The following is a 17,517-nucleotide window of genomic DNA, read 5'->3' as shown; positions in this document are numbered from 1 at the left end:
AATGTGACATTCTGGACATATTAAAACAGTGTGTTAAAAAACGCGTTTATTATAAATAAAAAAATGCTTTTCCATATAGTTGATATCTGTGGATTCGCCTACGTGACGTCACGGATCGTCTTGCCTTTCCCCTCCTGTTGCCCACCGGGGACGCGCTCCCTCTCCTCCCGTGCTGGACTACCAGGCTCGTGAAAAGGGCTCGCAGCAGCACGCAGAGCCCACCATTGGCTGTCCCGACTGCCGAGGCTGGCAGGCAGAGGCGACGGGGAAGGACCGGACCGACAGACCCTTTTTTTCTTCCTTTTTTAAAGGGGGAGGAAATACCTGAGAGGACACCAGAGACTCGGACTGGGGAACGAAGGGAATATAAAGTTTTTATTTTTATTTTGGGAGAACGGATTAGAAAAAGAAACCCCGTCGCTAACGTTCAGTGTTTTAGCTGGAAGTTATTATTTTTCCGAGTCGGAGCAGCGATGTGGTGACGCGACTCCAGCCCGAAGCTAACGGAGGAGCTAACGTTAGCCGATGCGCTAACGTCTCGGCGGAGATTCCATTTCAGGGAATTTTAAAACATTTTTTAGCATTTTTGTCGATGATGTGAGATAACGAGCCACAGGACAGCGTGTCATGTCGTCTACTTTTATATGGAACAGCGCTTTTAACGTCGAAACTAGCGTTAGCTAACCTAGCTGGCTAGTTAGCTAACGTTGGCTAGCGGTCGACTTTTTTTAACTGAGTTCAAGCCAAAGAAATTCTTGCTTTTCAAATAAGCTAACTTGCTAGCGATGCTACGGCTGTATCCACGTCACGCAACGTTAAACGGGGTTGTAGAAATGTGATTTGTCGCCGAGTTGGAACTTTTTGGGGTGTTTTTGACGTTTTGTTTTGAAAAGTATTAAGGTGGGGGGGAAAAGAGACACTTCGCGTCCCAAAAAATCTGGATGTGCAATCATCGAAACCACCAGCGTTACTTACTGCTAGCTGGCTAGCTAGCTAGCTCGCTAACGTCGAGTTAGCCGGCCAAACTTGGAATACTGCACCCCTCCTCTTCCTCCTCCTCCTCCCATTTGCTCGGTGGGTTCGAGGCCTTTTTTTTAAAGAAAATAAACAACCATTTCCACAGCCTTAATAATGCACCCCGGCCTCTGAGGGAGTTTATATCTATGACTCTGGATACTCGGGGGGCGACCTGCTAACTTGACCCAGTCAGACTGGTTGACTTGGCAACCATCAAGTCACGTGGATTAAAGCAGTTGGAATAACGTCATCCCTCAAAGGTGAGAAAAAAAGAGAAGTTATATCTTAACTTTTGTCATTGTTTACAGACTGCATGATTAGTGGATAGCACTGATTGAACACGTACTTCCGGTTTTGTTTTTTGGTTTTTTTTCATGGGGGTGGGGCTTATGTTGCTATATACACGCACACACACACTTCTCCAATTCAGCAGATCACAAACTAATCTCATTACTTTGATAACACAATAATGACCCCTTGACCTGGAGTCACAAGTGGTGGAGCCCTTCTTGTCCATTCACCCCCCCCCCCCCCCCCCAAGTTATCTGTGTGTCACGTGGCTAAAGAGTTTAAAAAAAAAGTTGAAGTCTTATCTAAGAGGTCGGTTTGTCATCACTTTGTTGACGTATGTGTGTGATGTCTTTTTGCTGAGTTACTCAGGACTACCATCTGTCACTGCCTCCCCCCCTGAATGCTGTGTGACCCCCCCCCCCCATAAACACTGGGAGCCTGACCGGCTTGACCTCGATATGCAGCGTTGTTTATTTGCGTCTGATGATAACTTTGCCTCTTTTTGCCCATCACACTAAACACAATGCGTTGTCTAAAGTGGGATTTAATTTAAATTCACGCGTGGTCCACAGTCGTTGGATGACACAGTTGGAGTGTTGGTGCACTGAACCGAATACAGTAGCTTTCTGAAAGCAAAAAGTGGTCTTTCGGCGTCTGGAGATGAAGGGATGGCTCCGGCTGCCACTAAGTTTCCAGTTTTGTGAGTGGTTGTTCCTCGTAGGTATGTTAAATCCAGCTCACATGATTCTTGGCTTTGTGTCTAGCGGTCTGACAGGACCTAAGCTCCTTGGTGTGGAGAGTGGCTCTAATTCTCCTGCCTTCCTGCCCAGCTGTTAAAACGCAGCGTTAACTCGACAGGCTTCATAAGACAGCTTTTATATGTTGCCTGTAATTGATTTCAGGCGCTCGGTATTTAACCATTAGCTGATTTGGTTTTGCTTCCTTTATCAATATCTGTTGTAATGGCCACCTCAAGGGTATGCTGGTTAAATCACCTTGCCCTCTGTCTTCTGTTTTATTCAAACTGAGCTCTATATTCAAATCAACTGTATTTATAATTTTTTTTAGGATATGAAACTGTTCCCACAAGAGTATTTGTCACTGTCATTTTTCTTACCAACTCTTTGGTTTGGGAATTTGGGTCAAATTAATTTATGCTCTGACTTTTACAATTTAATTTAATTTGTAGTGTCATATCACAACAGAAGTTATCTCAGGACACTTAACACATCGAGCAGGACTAGAACAGGATCATGATTTTCACAGTCAATCAATTTTCAAAGTTCCGACATCACCCAGGAGCAGACATTACAGCACGATGAGAAAAAACTACAAAAATTAAAATACATCGACGCTTTGAAGACGCCTTACTGGGCGACGTACCGCCGGAGCATTTAACGACCTGACAACGTCGATCCAAAGAAGATAAAAAGCTGATGGTTGCTGGTATGAGGCCACCGTTGTATCAGCAACTGCGGCACAGCAACTTTGCTTGCGAAGAGCTATGTAAATATGAAAGATGAGCAAAAGTTCACCTTTCAGTGATGTTTTGAAGTCATGGGCTAATCGGAATAACGACGCTCATTGAATACGTCACACAGCCTGCGGCGCCGAATCCGTCTCTCTGGTTCCACGAAGCCGCGATGTTTGTAAAAAGAGGTACCGTCGCAGCGTTACGCCGCAAAGCAAGTGTAAAAACCGACTGTATCACTCGGGAGGGTCAGCTATGTCGAGTGCGACACCTAGTGGGAAAGGTCGGTATATCCGGTTCGGTCCGGTCTTTAGCTTACTATCAGAGCGGTTTTGAAAACATTTTCTGTCTTAATACTGAAACGTTGCACCTGTTTGTGCTGACAGCTCTTCCACATTTCTTCCTGCCCTCATCATTCGTCTTCTAACTTCAAACATCTTCTTCTTCTGCTGTCCCCTCCCGGCCGCGCTCCAAACCACGGTTTGCAGATGATGTGCGAGGTGATGCCCACCATCAGCGAGGCCGAAGGGCTCGGCGGGGGCGGCGGCCGCCGGGGCTCTGGCTCCCCGCTGCAGTCGGACTCGGAAGGCCACTTTGAGTCGCTGATGGTGTCCATGCTGGAGGAGAGGGATCGTCTTCTGGAGACCCTGAGAGAGACGCAGGAGAATCTGGGCCTGACGCAGGGCAAGTTGCACGAGGTCAGCCACGAAAGGGACTCGCTGCAGCGACAACTCAACACCGCTTTGCCACAGGTAAGAGACCTAAGAATGCTGCGGATGTTGATGGTGTGATCATGTTATACACGGCAGATCAAGATGACTTCAAAAGTAAAATATCTGTCAAGTCTCACCTTTTTTTAGGGATGTTGACCGTTCAACCATTATACAATAAATCTAAGAGAGCTTTAAGCGATTACTGCTGTCAAACGGTTAAAGGAAGTATTTTTAAGAAGCTGAGCAGCTTGTCACTTAAAGAAGAACAGCTGGTCCTCCTTAAAGGTCAGTCAGTCAACACCTGGATTGGAATATTTTTCTTTTGTTCCATAAAGTGATGATTCACAATGATATAATGCATATACAGGGTTGGTACAGCTGCTGGAAATCCTTGAAAACCCTTGCATTTTAGTGTGGTGTTGTCAAGGTTTGGAAAGTGCTTGAAATGTGTGTTGTATGTGATTTTATATAAGATAGAGAGAAAAGAAGCAGAGAAAAGAAGATCTCCATATCTGAGGGACTGAAAACAGCATTTTCTGACATTTCTTTATGAAAAATGACTTTTGATGATGAACAGATGATGAAAATAGTTGGTGATTATATTTCTGTGGATCTGTTAGTGGAATTAGTTTTCCTTTCATTTGTGGTCCTTCTGTAAAAAGCTGTCTCCAAACATCATGTTGGTTGTTTAGAGGACAATAACATCTCATTTAATGTGATGAACAAGTGACAGAATAAGTAGACTGAATACTGACCATTGGATTGGTACAAATATGGAGTTTACCACAGCTGGAAGGGGCTGGAAAAGCATGGAAATGCACCTGGAAGTGCTTGGAAAGTACTTGAATGTGACTCTGGAGAAGGTGTAGAAACCCTGAATATGATATTAGCTGCCCAGCTGCTAATTTGGCAAATAAAGGGTGTTTAGGTACGCTGTTTTCTACTCTGCAAAAGTAAATGTACTCTTGTATGGAGGAAGAGGTGTTGAAGTGACTAAAATACATTTGTACACTATTCCTCAGCAGAACAACTCCTGTCATGTGGTCATGGTAAGGGAGTGAGGCCAGTGGGCTTTTTGGGAGGGAGGGGCAGGAGCTCAAACAGTGTTCTGGAGAAGATGAGAAGAGCTTCTAATGGGAGAAAATAAAAAGTGTTTTTGAGCATTAAAGCTTGTAAAAGTGTTGTAGTCGTAACCTGAAGTATGCACCAGGAAAGGAGCGTGATAAGTCCTCTGTAAGTGAGCCTGAGGCCATCCACCGACAAATCACGTTGTCACACACTGCCCTGCTACTACGTTCACGGCTATAACGTAACCGCTAACTTTGCTCTCTCTTGACCGGACACTCGGGGTTACGATGAACCAGCAGGAACCCTGACAGAGTTTCCCAGGCGGACACACAGCCGACAAACCTCACTGCTAAACGAATTGACTCGCTGCAGGCAACGCCGTGGCCGCTAACGCTCCCATTGAGTTCAAACACTGCAGCTGGTGATAAGTGATGGATTCGGTTGGTGGTTGTTGTTGCTGCTGCTGAGTGGCTTGTTATGCTCTTCAACCACAGCCTAACAAGCAACTGTTAACGAGGGTCAGTTATTGGTCAGGAATAAAAAATAAAAGAAATCCATCCACAATCACATTGTAAACATCAAAACTCACATTGTAGTGTCTGTGCTGGCATCTCGCATCACATTTGTCATGTAAAAAAAAAAATAAAAAAATGTCACAGCTTCTCACACCATCGAATGGGGGGGTTAAAAAAAGCCAACTTCCAACAGTCTGCATTGTAATCCTGTTTAAGTGGAAACATACCAGGACCCTGCAGTGAGCTGCCTTCCTGCATGCTGGCTGCCAAAGTGTCAGTCTGCCTTTTGGATGACAGCTCTCGCAGATCTTTGGCTGACACAGCGGGGTTGGTTTGGTTTGGGAGTCGTACGGTTGAGTCCAGTTGGATAACAGAAACTGAAAAAGTTTAAAAAGTTTGAAACAGTTTAGATTTCCAGTTGGAGCTACATTATTTGTTAATTGCTTCACCTCTGCATTGTTGCATGTATAAGTGTGCGTGTAATTAATATGCAATAAGCTCGTTACATGAATGAGTTCGTCGTGCCTTTGGTGCTTCTATTTCTGCTATTTGCATAACATAATGTGAAGGGAATCGTGATCCGACGTTGTCCACCTGCTCACAGGTCTCACGTTTCTACCCTCCGTGGTCTTGCATTTAAAAAACAAAGGCATTAGGTTTCTAGTTTTTAATGATGCATAAGAGGCCGGTCATCGTTTGAGGCGTCCCGTACGAACAGTCTTCGGTGCTGGTTATTTTCAGAGTTGTTTGTTTGACATGTTTTATTGGATGATTTGGGAGGGCAGGCGAGGCGAGCTCTGTGAGCGATCACAGCTCACTTATACGACGGATGATGCGTGGCAGAGCTGTGGTGTTGTGGAGATGGTGAGGGGACCTGTGCATATAGAGACAGAGCAGATTACACCGTGCTCTGGTGGTATCCCAACAACCCTCCTGCTATTTCACATGGACAGAGCTGATGTTTAACACACTCGTGTGATGCCGAGACCTTTCTGTGTTTCTGTGCAGCCGGAAAAGAAACATTCAGACGGCGTGTCCGTGCAGCCGACACTGAACAGAATAAATACGTGGAGATGAAAGTAAAGCAGTCACACCGTTGTGTGTTTGTGGATGTTGATGGCAGCATTGGAGGCAATGATGTGTAAAATGAGAAGCTACCAGAATTGGCATACAAGGCACAGTGTCCCCGTCTTTGTTATTAATTCTCAAATGTTTACACCAGGCAGCAACTATGGGTCGACCAAATATCAGCACCGATATTCAGCAATTTGTATAGTTATCGGCCATTTTTTAAAGCCGATTTACTGTTTTTTTTTAATCATTTTAATTTTTTTAAAACGCTTATTTGGCTCTGATGCAGTCACTGCTGCTCTGCTCTTTTTATTTAATTTGTTAACCTTTTAAAACCCTGCACCTTTTTGTGTGTTTAATGTCACATTAAACAGACACTTTAAGGACTTTGTAAGAGTTTGTTTATTCTAACAACTTGTTTGTAACCACTTTTTTTTAAGACGCGTAAAAAAGCTTCAAAATTCACCAGCGGAGTATTTACTGTATGTATTTAATGTATTTAACAACAAAATGTTAAAATCCCTGAAGCTTCTCACACTGACTTTATTATTTCAGGCCTCTCACCAAAAGCACATTAAAAACACACACCGACTTGGAGACGAGGGAACTGGAAGGGAAAAATGCTGACGCATATCCGTGTTTTAGGATTCCTGCAGCTCTCTATTGGATAATTATTGTTCTCTATATCGGAGTGAACATGTGTGTTAGAGCAGCTGATCTCCAGTCAGTCAAGTCATTTACTGAACAGAGTAAAAAAATAATAAAATGAATACAAATTAAAAGCTCAGGCACCACAAACATACATTCTCTAAATTGACAAAGTTCCTAGTAGTTCCTGTTTTTGTTAACATTTGATAAGGATTGAAATATCAGCCTTGAAGCTGGCATGATGGGTAATCGATTACCACAAATCTATTCAGTCTGCTTTCTACTTATGTGTGTTCTAGTTATATTCTCACACAGAGGCCTCCAGTCAAACTAGAGCAGAGAGTGTTTTATGTGTGCGTCTGTACTTCCTGCTGATGTGGAGTCGTCAGCCAATCATGTGGCTCCCTGCCGAGCTTCCCGAGATTCCTCTCTGGAGGTCAAGAAAGTCCAGCTGTCAGAGAAATTACAATCACTTTTTCTGCTGTAATGTGTGTTAATCCACTATTCAACGTTGTTTTGTTTACTTTCAAGCTACATCCAAAAACAAAAATAAATAATAATTTTCACTTCATTTTACCATTTGACATATAACATTGTGACTTGACATGCCTATTATTATTATTATTATTATTATTGTTATCAGTTATTATAATTCTCAGCAAACCCCTGACACAATACAGATTTGAACATCTGGAGGTTGCAATTTGACTCCGTTTCTAAAAATCATGATTAAATCAGTGGTTTTTCCCCGAATATGAGGGCAAATATGATGATGATGTCCTGTACACACATTTTGGATGCATTTACAGATAATTTTTTGTGATTTGCCTGTTTTTCTGGATGTTTAAAGGGGGGGGTGTTTTATTTAGGTTGTCAACAAAGAAACATGAAGCACATGAAACCTTGTGAACACTTCTGATTAATATAATGTACTGACCGTTTAAATTGCTGGGATCAAATTGACCTGAAGGGTCACGGATGTTAGAAAATGTGAGGGTTAAAATCCCGAACAAGACGATACAAATCAGCAAATAACCATCGGCATAGCGACTGCCTCCCGTCTTGCCGGGTCTTTAGCCTGGAGTCAGTAGGTGAAGGGGGGTGTGGTTCTCTCCGTTGCCCTCCGACGGTGCGAGAACCATTCCGCTGGAATGAACAAACATTCCTGAGCAGCTCGCTCACACGTCCACAGCTCTGTCAGACTCCAGTGGTAACCCGTCACTGTGTTTTTCTGTCCGTCTTATTCTATGCCTTCTATGTCCAAACCAAACTGGTCTGACGCTTCAACAGTCAGATGTCATCTTGATTCCTTTAATCGTCCAATTTAAGGACCAGCGATTCCCAGTAAAATCCCATTTTCTGTGCTTCTGTGTCAGCCAAGGCTTATAATAGTCTTGCTTGAAGTGGTCTTCATTGGGTGTGTGGTTGTGTCAGCTGGCAGTGAGTTTCCAGCTGTTTTTAGACGAGGCCGTAAAAAGAGAGAAGTTGTGGCAGTTTGGCTGCACGTTTTTACGTTGCTTCATTCACACGCTGCTTTTTTTTCTGGCCAAACTTCACTCTAGGCAACCGCTGTCCTCTCCACAACTCCTTGCTTTTGTTGGGGGGGGGGGGGGGGGGGGTAAATGTCAACCAAAGTGACGACCAGATGCCGTCATCAAACGCACCAAAAGGTCCTTTTATCTGACAGTAAAGGAGTCGGAGACCCGTCGGAGTCATTGACCCATTTGTGATGGGTGCAGGCGCGTCGATGGCTTTGCCACATGGTGAAGTTGATGTGTTGTTTTTAGTCTGATGTCTGATGAGTGTTCTTGTCTTTGGGGGCGGTTGTCCCTTGCTATGTCCCACCCCTGTACGCAGACCGGCCAATCATAGCTCTGACAACTATCTGGCTCCGCTCCAAAGACTCTCATATTTTCAGGTTTGTGGATTTGAAGTGGGTCGTGGGTAAACGTGGTGTACCGGGTGATGCTCGTTACCCGGTGAGATTGGAAGGAGATGTAAGGTACGTTAGCACTTCTATGCTAGCTCCTGAAGTATACCGAATATTTTTTAAAGGTTGTGACAGTGAATGAAACAGTGTTTCCTCTCCATCGTCTACTGTCTCGACCACCAGGCGACATGATGGTCTACTTTTATGTGTTGAACCTGTTTTCACTGCTGAATCAGGTCGACATCCAGGTCACATCATTCAAACATTACAGACCCTTGTATTATAATAATAATAATAACAATCGCCTGAAATAATTCCAATTACTAGGTAATGTTTCCAGGGAGTGCAATAACTGACAGTGTGCAGGGTTTTTCCTGCGTTCAAAATTGCGAGGCGGCCGCCTCCAGCTAATTTCGTGCCGCCCCCAGCTTTTTTCTTAATTTTGTGCCGCCATATCGCTCTGCCCCCAGCTATGGATGTCATTTTAACTGCAGTTGCTGCATTGCGCCACTATGGGGCGCTGTATCAACCGTTCCGCCTCGTTAAACCACCACGATGTCGCTTTCTACTTTGAAAACACAGAGTTGACACTGTATTTTGATAAGCTGTTGCACTCTTCAGACTCGTGGTGTGAGCGGAACCGGACCATAGGGTCCATAATATTTATTTCATTACATTACATTATTATTTATTTTTACATAATAAAAATGCCGCTGTGTGTCTCCGTCCAAAACCCGCTGCGCTCGCGCTGCCTGCTCGCACAGATCCGCTCGTGCGCACATGCGCTGATGCAGGTCGAGTGTTGTCGAGAAATATAAGCAGAGACGGCGCTCCTTAAAACAACATCACGCCATGTGTGTGTAGTATTAGGACGTGATGACGTATGTACAACCGGCCAAAGCCCGTTTGCCCGGGGGGGGGGGGATTGTTTTTGATAAGATGTGGAACTTTGAGTTAACTGCTGTTGAGTAAACCTATAACTTATATTTTACTCGATAATTAAGACAATATATGCACTCATATGTCGTTGTAGTGTTTTACAGTATCTGTAGCTATTAATGTGATGCTCATCATTTTCCAGACATATTTTTCTGGACCCTGATCATTTCCATCAACCAGCACCTTAATAAGTCACTCTCTCCTTGTGATCTTGAGTACACTCTGGTTGAACAAAAATGTTGAATGCAAATATAATAATTGCAGAATTGCAGACTGCTTGCTGTGCCACCTGACTTAATCCAACTGCACCAATACACCATCCCACACATCTCGTCTGTTTAGGGTTTTTTCGGTGGGTACCACAAGCTGTTTGCTTTTACACACAAGCAGGAGTGAATGGCAAAATCGTGTGCTTTTCTTGCTGTTTTCCCCCTCGGGTATCACGTGAATTGGGCGTTCCCGGGGGCGTTCCCAGGTTGCCGACTGGATCTATGGTCAGGATGGTACCACCTCTGCCTCAATTTGAGCCAGGAAAAACCCTGAGTGTGGGCTCCATGGTAGCTCCGACAGATGATGATGATGGAGCGGTGGGGGGCGGAGCTTAACAATGGGTCAATTATACATGCAAATACTTGTATCCACAAACACCATTTGTTTTACTCAACATGGGAACTAAATGGACTTCATTCTGACACGCCGTTAATTAATCACTGGTTGCTTTCCGATCTTTGATTGGGTGCTGTGTAAGGTAATGGGACATCCTGTGACGGGGGCTTCATATTTAAACGTTTCTTTCTGTCTGTCTTTACTGTCCAGCAGCGTACTGTGTATGTCTGCCAATGTCCAACAGAAACAGGCTGTTGGTTCAGGTACCAGTGAGGTAATGAAATACAATCCAGGAGGTAATGGGAAGAACTTCAGTCCTTGAGCTTTCAATATTAACATTTGCTTCATAAGGAGAACATTATAACTGGCTTTAACTGTTGTGCAAAGATGAGAAACTGTTACACAAGAAGGTAGAACTTTTGTTTGTGTGGCAAAAGTCACAATTCAATCTTGCTGTTGTGTGATTGGAAAAGGCCTGTGACGTTTGTGCTCCTTCTGTTGAAGAAGCCGATCGACCGCAACCGACCAAAATCAATATTCTGGTCAGTGGCACAATGTGGCACGGATACAGAGCGGCGAGACAAAGGCCGACTTGTTCCACGCGGTGACGTGAGTCGGTGTAGCCAAATGTGAGCTGAATTTGTAAATTAAAACGGACACATGACGGGCGGAGCAACCGATCAGATTTAAGAGTGGGATTAAGAGAGTTACATTAGTCACCTCTTAATCTGGATGGGTCTACTGTCTTTGTTTTGTTGTGGTCTACGTCCACTGAAACCCCCAAATGAGGCTCCTCTGGTCCCTGAAGGCATCGCACACTGAACCAGCAGCATTTTAGGAAAATGGCACAATTTATCATATTCCAGATCCACTTCACACTCTCTTCTGTGTAAATTATGATATATGAATATATATATATATATATATATGAAGTTTAACGCTGTATCTAAAGATGTGTCTTTTGATTTGGCCTAAATCCGTTAAGAATAAGGGTCATTTCTGCTTTCAGAATAAGCAGGAAATAAAGTGTGATAATGTAAATTAAAGCAAACTGAAATACCTCCATCTCCTGTATGCAGGTACCGGTCGTTATGTGACCGTGACAACCGTGTGAGAGAATGGACAGCTTATGATTCTCTTTCTTCTGTTCATATCATCAAACGGAGATGGTGCGTTCGAAGGAACACGTTGCATAACATCGTCTTCTTTCAGCCTAGTGGAAAGAAAACATCCAAAATACATAACAAGGTGTTTATTTTACTACTCTGTCTGTTTACGTCTGTAGATTTCAAATTAATTCACCAAAAGTTACCATAACATAATGCCTCATTAGCATATTGAAACATTTCAGAAAACATTTAATAAAAATTATTGTTTTAATGTCGGTAATCAACAAGTTTCATGGTTAAAAATATTAAAAATGTGCCTATAAAAAGTTATTTCTCCACTTCAGCCGCTCTTACATCCACCAAACGTTCCACTTACATTCCTCCCATTATTCTGAAGGTTTATGTTCATCATTCATAGCCTGATACATGTTATTCATAGCAACATGGAGACAATAGACTCGTATGTCATTTTATCCCATGTAATATGTTTGTAATGCCTATTAGCATCTATTTAATAAGAATACATACATATTTAAACATTAAAATGCCAACTGTCTTAAAGGAAGTGATCACCTGGAGAAGGTTGGTGGTGATGTCTATTATTTATTTGACCTTTTCACCTGTAGTGTGTCCTTTAGTTAGACGTGTTATGATCCAATCACGTAGTGACACGTTAACGAGTATCTAGTATTCGTTCCCCCTCCTCGTGGCCCGTGTGTTCGGGCGGCAGGCCCAGCGGCCGTGAATAGGAGCCATTGTTGTGTCTAATTAGCTTTTGCCGGTGAGTCCTCGTCCAGGAGAACAGATGCCCTCTGAACGGTGTCAGATTTCAGCACGCGCTGTAAGCTTTTAAGAACGGCTAAAGTCGTTATGTAGGAGGGAGGCCTGTCGGCTCCCATCTCGCCTCCAAGTACCGGCTGGTGATGATGGAGGGAACCGAGCTCGTTCATCGCCACCAAATGTACCGCCACGTTTCTAGTCCAGACAAGTCGATTCAATTAGTAATAATAAAGCTGCATTATAACGGCACAGCAGTCGTCCAGCGGATGGCCACATAATGAGACTGAGCTTCCTCCAGCAGGCTGTCACTCGGACTGTTTTACATTCTTGTCCTTATTATTGACATAACAGAGGAGCCTCGCTGTTTCCTGGACTCCTTTGCAGCGTTGCCAGATCTGCAGGGAAGCCTCTTCCTCGGTGCAGTCTGTAGAACTCATCTGCCTACAAATAAAAGGCATTATATTCATATATATATAATCTATATACATACACACACTTCTCCTCGCACATATCTGTTCACAGACACTGTTTACTGTCATGTGTTTTGTGGTAGAAGCTGCACTCGGTGCCTTGTTCCCTCCATACACTACAGTGTGTACGTAGCGCCCTGCTAACGGGCTAAATACATCAATACACCTGCCAATTACGACGTCCGTCAGATGAAGGAACCTCAAGCTACACGACCAAAAATATTTGCACATTTTTCTCAGAATTGTAGAAGATTAAAAAGCGTATGAACGTAGAATGCAGCTAAAAATCAGAAATGATTCTCTTGCTGGCGTTTTCTTCTTCTGGGGAAAATGACAGTTCGGTCATTCCTGGAAAGTGTGTGCATGTGTGTGTGCACGTTTTGGGACACTGTGCCTTTAATAGGTTGGCACACATTTTCGCGTACCCCCCCTTTAATCCCCTCCCCTGTTCGGAGGCTTACAGAGCAGCTCAGTCCAAACCAGCGTCGCTCATCCACACACCAGTTCACCCTGCGAGGGGGAAACGGGATCCACCGTTAATGCATCCACACGTATCACGGCTTTAGGACTCCGTGTTCAACCTGCAAAGATCTAGTACAACGCAATTAACAGTCAGATTTAGAGCTCCATGTCACCCCGTCTCGCTTACTATATAGATGACGGTGTTAATTGTGTCGGGCTACTGTGGCGGATTGCTCTGCACTTCCCCTATCTCCAGTATGCATTATGTACAGGGACGATTTAGCAGTTTTATCACGGACTCTGATAAGAGAGCGCAATTTCCATTATTGGGATTAATCGTAAAATATCATCACGAGTGCCTTGAAAAAGCCGTCTAGCTCGCGATCATGTTGAAGAGAAAAGTATGGCCTGATTGTTAAAATGCAGGGATAGTGCCAGGGCCCTGCCTAGATGCTTATTATTATTATTATTATTATTATTATTGCTATTGATGGTGGCGGGGATGTGGGAGGGCGTAGTAATGGCCGTGGTATTGTTCTGCACTCACACGCACTCATACTCCACATGAACAAAACACCCGACAATTGTTTCTAACAATACAATTGTGTATTTTTATTTGTTCTGTCTAGACGGTCTATTATTAACGTATTAACGGTCCTTGTCCTGTACATATCGTGTTGTCCTGGCTGTCCAGTCTTGCAATAAAAAAATAAAAATATAAATAAATGCATGAGACGAGACTTTAGGATTTGTGATCATCTTTCTCTGTATGTGTTTTATCTGTGACACAATGAAAATACATGCTTAACACAAACTCAAGTGACTACGGTTTGTTTAAGTCCTTCTCTTGATGATTATTAGGATTACATCGTGATCGTTTCGCAGGATAATCATGACATCACATTTTCAGATCGTCTCGTGTCTTATCATCATCCCATATATGGGAGTGCCAGCTTGTTTTTTTTTCTTAACTGAAACACAGAAAACTCCAGGTTTTCTCTCCGTCTGCTTCATCACAGTTCTTTCAAATATGCAGTTTAAAGAATTGAAGATGTCTTGGAGCCGTTTTAAATACTGGGATTAATAGTTAGTCTCGTATGGGTGCTTCTCTGAAATCATGAACCCCGTGAATCCACAAGCTTTGTTTTTACTCTATATTTGGTGTAAATGGCGAGCGAAGGAACGTGGAGGGGAGAGAACAGGGTCATAAATGGCGTTGGGAGGCGGAGAACAATCTTAATGTTTGCTGTACAACTCAACCTCAGCACTCTGCTCTGGAATGTAGGAAGCAAGCCACTCTGTAATTACCCCGAGGCCCGCCTCTCATGGGCTCTCATTGGCTGGCAGAGAGAGTGGAGACCTTGGCCGTAGCCAATGGCAAACTCCCACTTACTCCTTTTTTTTAAGTGAAGCAGAAACTGTGCCAGTCGCTGGAAAAGCTCCGAGGCTGCAGCGAACAGAAGAGAGAATAGCTGTGGTAGAGACTGAAAGGAAGGATCAGTACACACACACACACACACACACACACACACACACACACACACACACACACATCTCCAACCTCGGAAACACAGCAAGGAGGCCTCGCCACTCAGGGTGCCTGCCTGTGCTAGTTTTTTTTTTTTCAGGGCAAGAAATCAGGATGGCACATTCTTTAGGTCCAACCACGCATGTAATTCCTAAAAGCGTGTGTGTGTGTCTGTCTGTGTGTCTGTGTGTGTGTGTCTGTGTGCGAGTGCGTGTGCATTTGTTTGAGGGAGATGTGAGGTATATTAGAAGCACTCAGTACATTGTCTTCTTCTTCTTCTACCGTTGTTTGAATAGAGGAGACACTGCTATTAAACTGATTTTATGTTCTAGATAAGATGTTCTTCATTCATGACATGACTTGCATGGAAATAGAGACGATATGTAGCCGTGCTGCAGACACAGTCTCACAGTATAATCTTTTTATCTGAGGTGTATCGGCAGTCTGAGAGCTTCCTTCTACGTCTAGGAACCGACGTTAAATCACTGCAGTGTTTTATATTTCTTAAGCTCGGGATGAGAAGGATCAAACTGAGCTCAGTCAGTGATGCTGACGTCTTTCTGTATTTCCCTTCCAGGAGTTTGCTGCACTAACGAAGGAGGTGAACATCTGCCGGGAGCAGCTCCTGGAGAAGGAGGAGGAGATCGCCGAGCTGAAGGCGGAGAGAAACAACACACGGGTCAGTGCGACATGATGTCACACACACACACACACACACACTCAAACAGGACACAACCTGTGTTTCTGTTTTGGGTGTAGATGGTTGTCATGACACTGGATGACACATCGCTGTCGTCATCAAACTATACACACCATAAACGAAACCAATCTGTCTTAATTGGCTCACGATAGGATTATTAAACGATTCTCGATGCGTCAGGATGCATCTCTAGTTTGGATTTTAACATTTTTACCCGTGAATACAAACGGTTATGGGAAGGAAGAAAGCGAGCAGTATAATAATAGTAATAATGATGATAACCATGACATGCATAAAACATTATATATATTACATTATATTATAGTGTACTATTTTATTGTTGTTATATATGTTACGCATATGAACCTGAATATTTCACTCCTGTCTCACACATCATATCTGTAAAGGCACTGTTTTGTTCTTGCACCAATTACTCTAAAGGCAGCATGTGAGACATGAAACAACAATAAAACGGTGTGAATGTAAACGGATAAATAATCCGTCAGCTTTAGTCTCCATCGGCGAGTTTGGCCGTGAGGTCGCCGGCTGCGTTCTGTATCTGAGGGGGGTTTCTAACCCCCGGTGTTTGGCGTGTCCAGCTCCTGTTGGAGCACCTGGAGTGTCTGGTGTCTCGCCACGAGCGCAGTCTGAGGATGACGGTGGTGAAGAGGCAGGCTCAGTCTCCAGCCGGAGTCTCCAGTGAGGTGGAGGTCCTCAAAGCCCTGAAGTCACTTTTTGAACACCACAAAGCCCTCGACGAGAAGGTACCACTGGATGTGTGTGTGTTTGAATGAATGAAGTGTGTTCCAGGGTCTGTACGGTCCTGGAAATCCTTGAAAAGTGCTTGGATGTAGACTAAAGGTCTTGAAATGTGTGTTGTATGTGATGACATCTATGATAGAACAGAGAAAAGAAGATCTCCATATCTGAGGGACTGAAAACAGCATTTTGTGACATTTCTTTATGAAAAATGCCTTTTGATGATGAACAGATGATGAAAATAGTTGGTGATTATATTTCTGTGGATCTGTTAGTGGAATTAGTTTTCCTTTCATTTGTGGTCCTTCTGTAAAAAGCTGTCTCCAAACATCATGTTGGTTGTTTAGAGGACAATAACATCTCATTTAATGTGATGAACAAGTGACATAATAAGTAGACTGAATACTGACCATTGGATTGGTACAAAGATGGAGTTTACCACAGCTGGAAGGTGCTGGAAAAGCATGGAGATGCACCTGGAAATGCTTGGAAAGTGCTTGAGTTTGACTTTGGAGACGGTGGAGGAACCCGTGTGCATGTGTCTGTCTGTCTGTCTGCCTGCCTGCCTGTCTGTCTGCCTGTCTGTGTGACAAACAAGGCAAAGCAATGGGAGAGACTTATATGTCATGTTTCAGGTGAGGGAGCGCCTCCGCGTTGCCTTGGAAAGATGCAGCGTGTTGGAGGAACAACTCACCATGTCACACAAAGAAGTAAGAAAAACAACTTATCACGTCGTCAATAATACGCTGCATTCACGTGATATTAGGTAAACGGAGTCACGGCTGTAGAACTACAGCCGTGATGCTACTTGAGCAGCATCTGTGCTTTTCATCGGTGCTTCTCTCTCCCTTTCATTCTCTTTGATTGACAGTTTGCAGATGCACAGATTTTAAGGTTTATTGAAGCGATCTTCACATAAATCTCAAGTGAAGGTGTATCAGTTTCAAAGAAGAAAAGTCTGACAACCTTATTAAGAGATCACATTAGCATTCCTCCTGAACTGTGTTTCATTAGTCATGTTTGCACATTCGATACTGCACTTCCTGTTTACTATTGAAGAGTTCACGCTGAATCTAAAGAAGAAAAACACACATGAATGCAAAGAGAGAGAGCTCTTGAGTCCACTGTGTGCTGAATGGGATTTAGATTGACTAAAGACCCAGAGGGATCCTTTGGAAGTGTCCTAGATTTCCTCTCCGCTTCATACTACAGTCATCTTTTTGTTTGACACACACACACACACACACACACACACACACACACACACACATTAAATCACCCACTTGCCACTCTGCTTTTACTAGTAACTTTACTCCCTAAGGGAAGGCGGCTCTTGCTGGTTTGTCTCTGCAGCTAATTCATGGGAGTTTGCAACCAGAAGGGTTGTGGTTTGAACTCGAGGCCCCCACACACACACACACACACACACACACACACACA

At 43.6% G+C, this 17,517-nt stretch overlaps 1 protein-coding gene across 1 annotated transcript in view; it reads left to right on the top strand.

Moving 5' to 3' along the window:
* Positions 1-136: 136 nt before the first annotated feature.
* ppfia1 (PTPRF interacting protein alpha 1) overlaps positions 137-17,517 on the top strand; it is a 42,793-nt gene continuing 25,412 nt past the window's right edge. The window contains exons 1-5 of the mRNA XM_084012488.1: positions 137-1,277; positions 3,268-3,531; positions 15,196-15,297; positions 15,918-16,082; positions 16,713-16,787. Of these exons, the coding sequence (XP_083868614.1) occupies positions 3,268-3,531; positions 15,196-15,297; positions 15,918-16,082; positions 16,713-16,787 (606 nt within the window). The 5' untranslated portion in view covers positions 137-1,277. The remainder of the gene's footprint in view (positions 1,278-3,267; positions 3,532-15,195; positions 15,298-15,917; positions 16,083-16,712; positions 16,788-17,517) is intronic.

The sequence above is a fragment of the Eutrigla gurnardus genome, assembly GCF_963514095.1.
Source record: "Eutrigla gurnardus genome assembly, chromosome: 1".
Lineage (NCBI taxonomy): Eukaryota > Metazoa > Chordata > Actinopteri > Perciformes > Triglidae > Eutrigla > Eutrigla gurnardus.
This window is presented reverse-complemented; position numbering and strand designations above follow the sequence as displayed.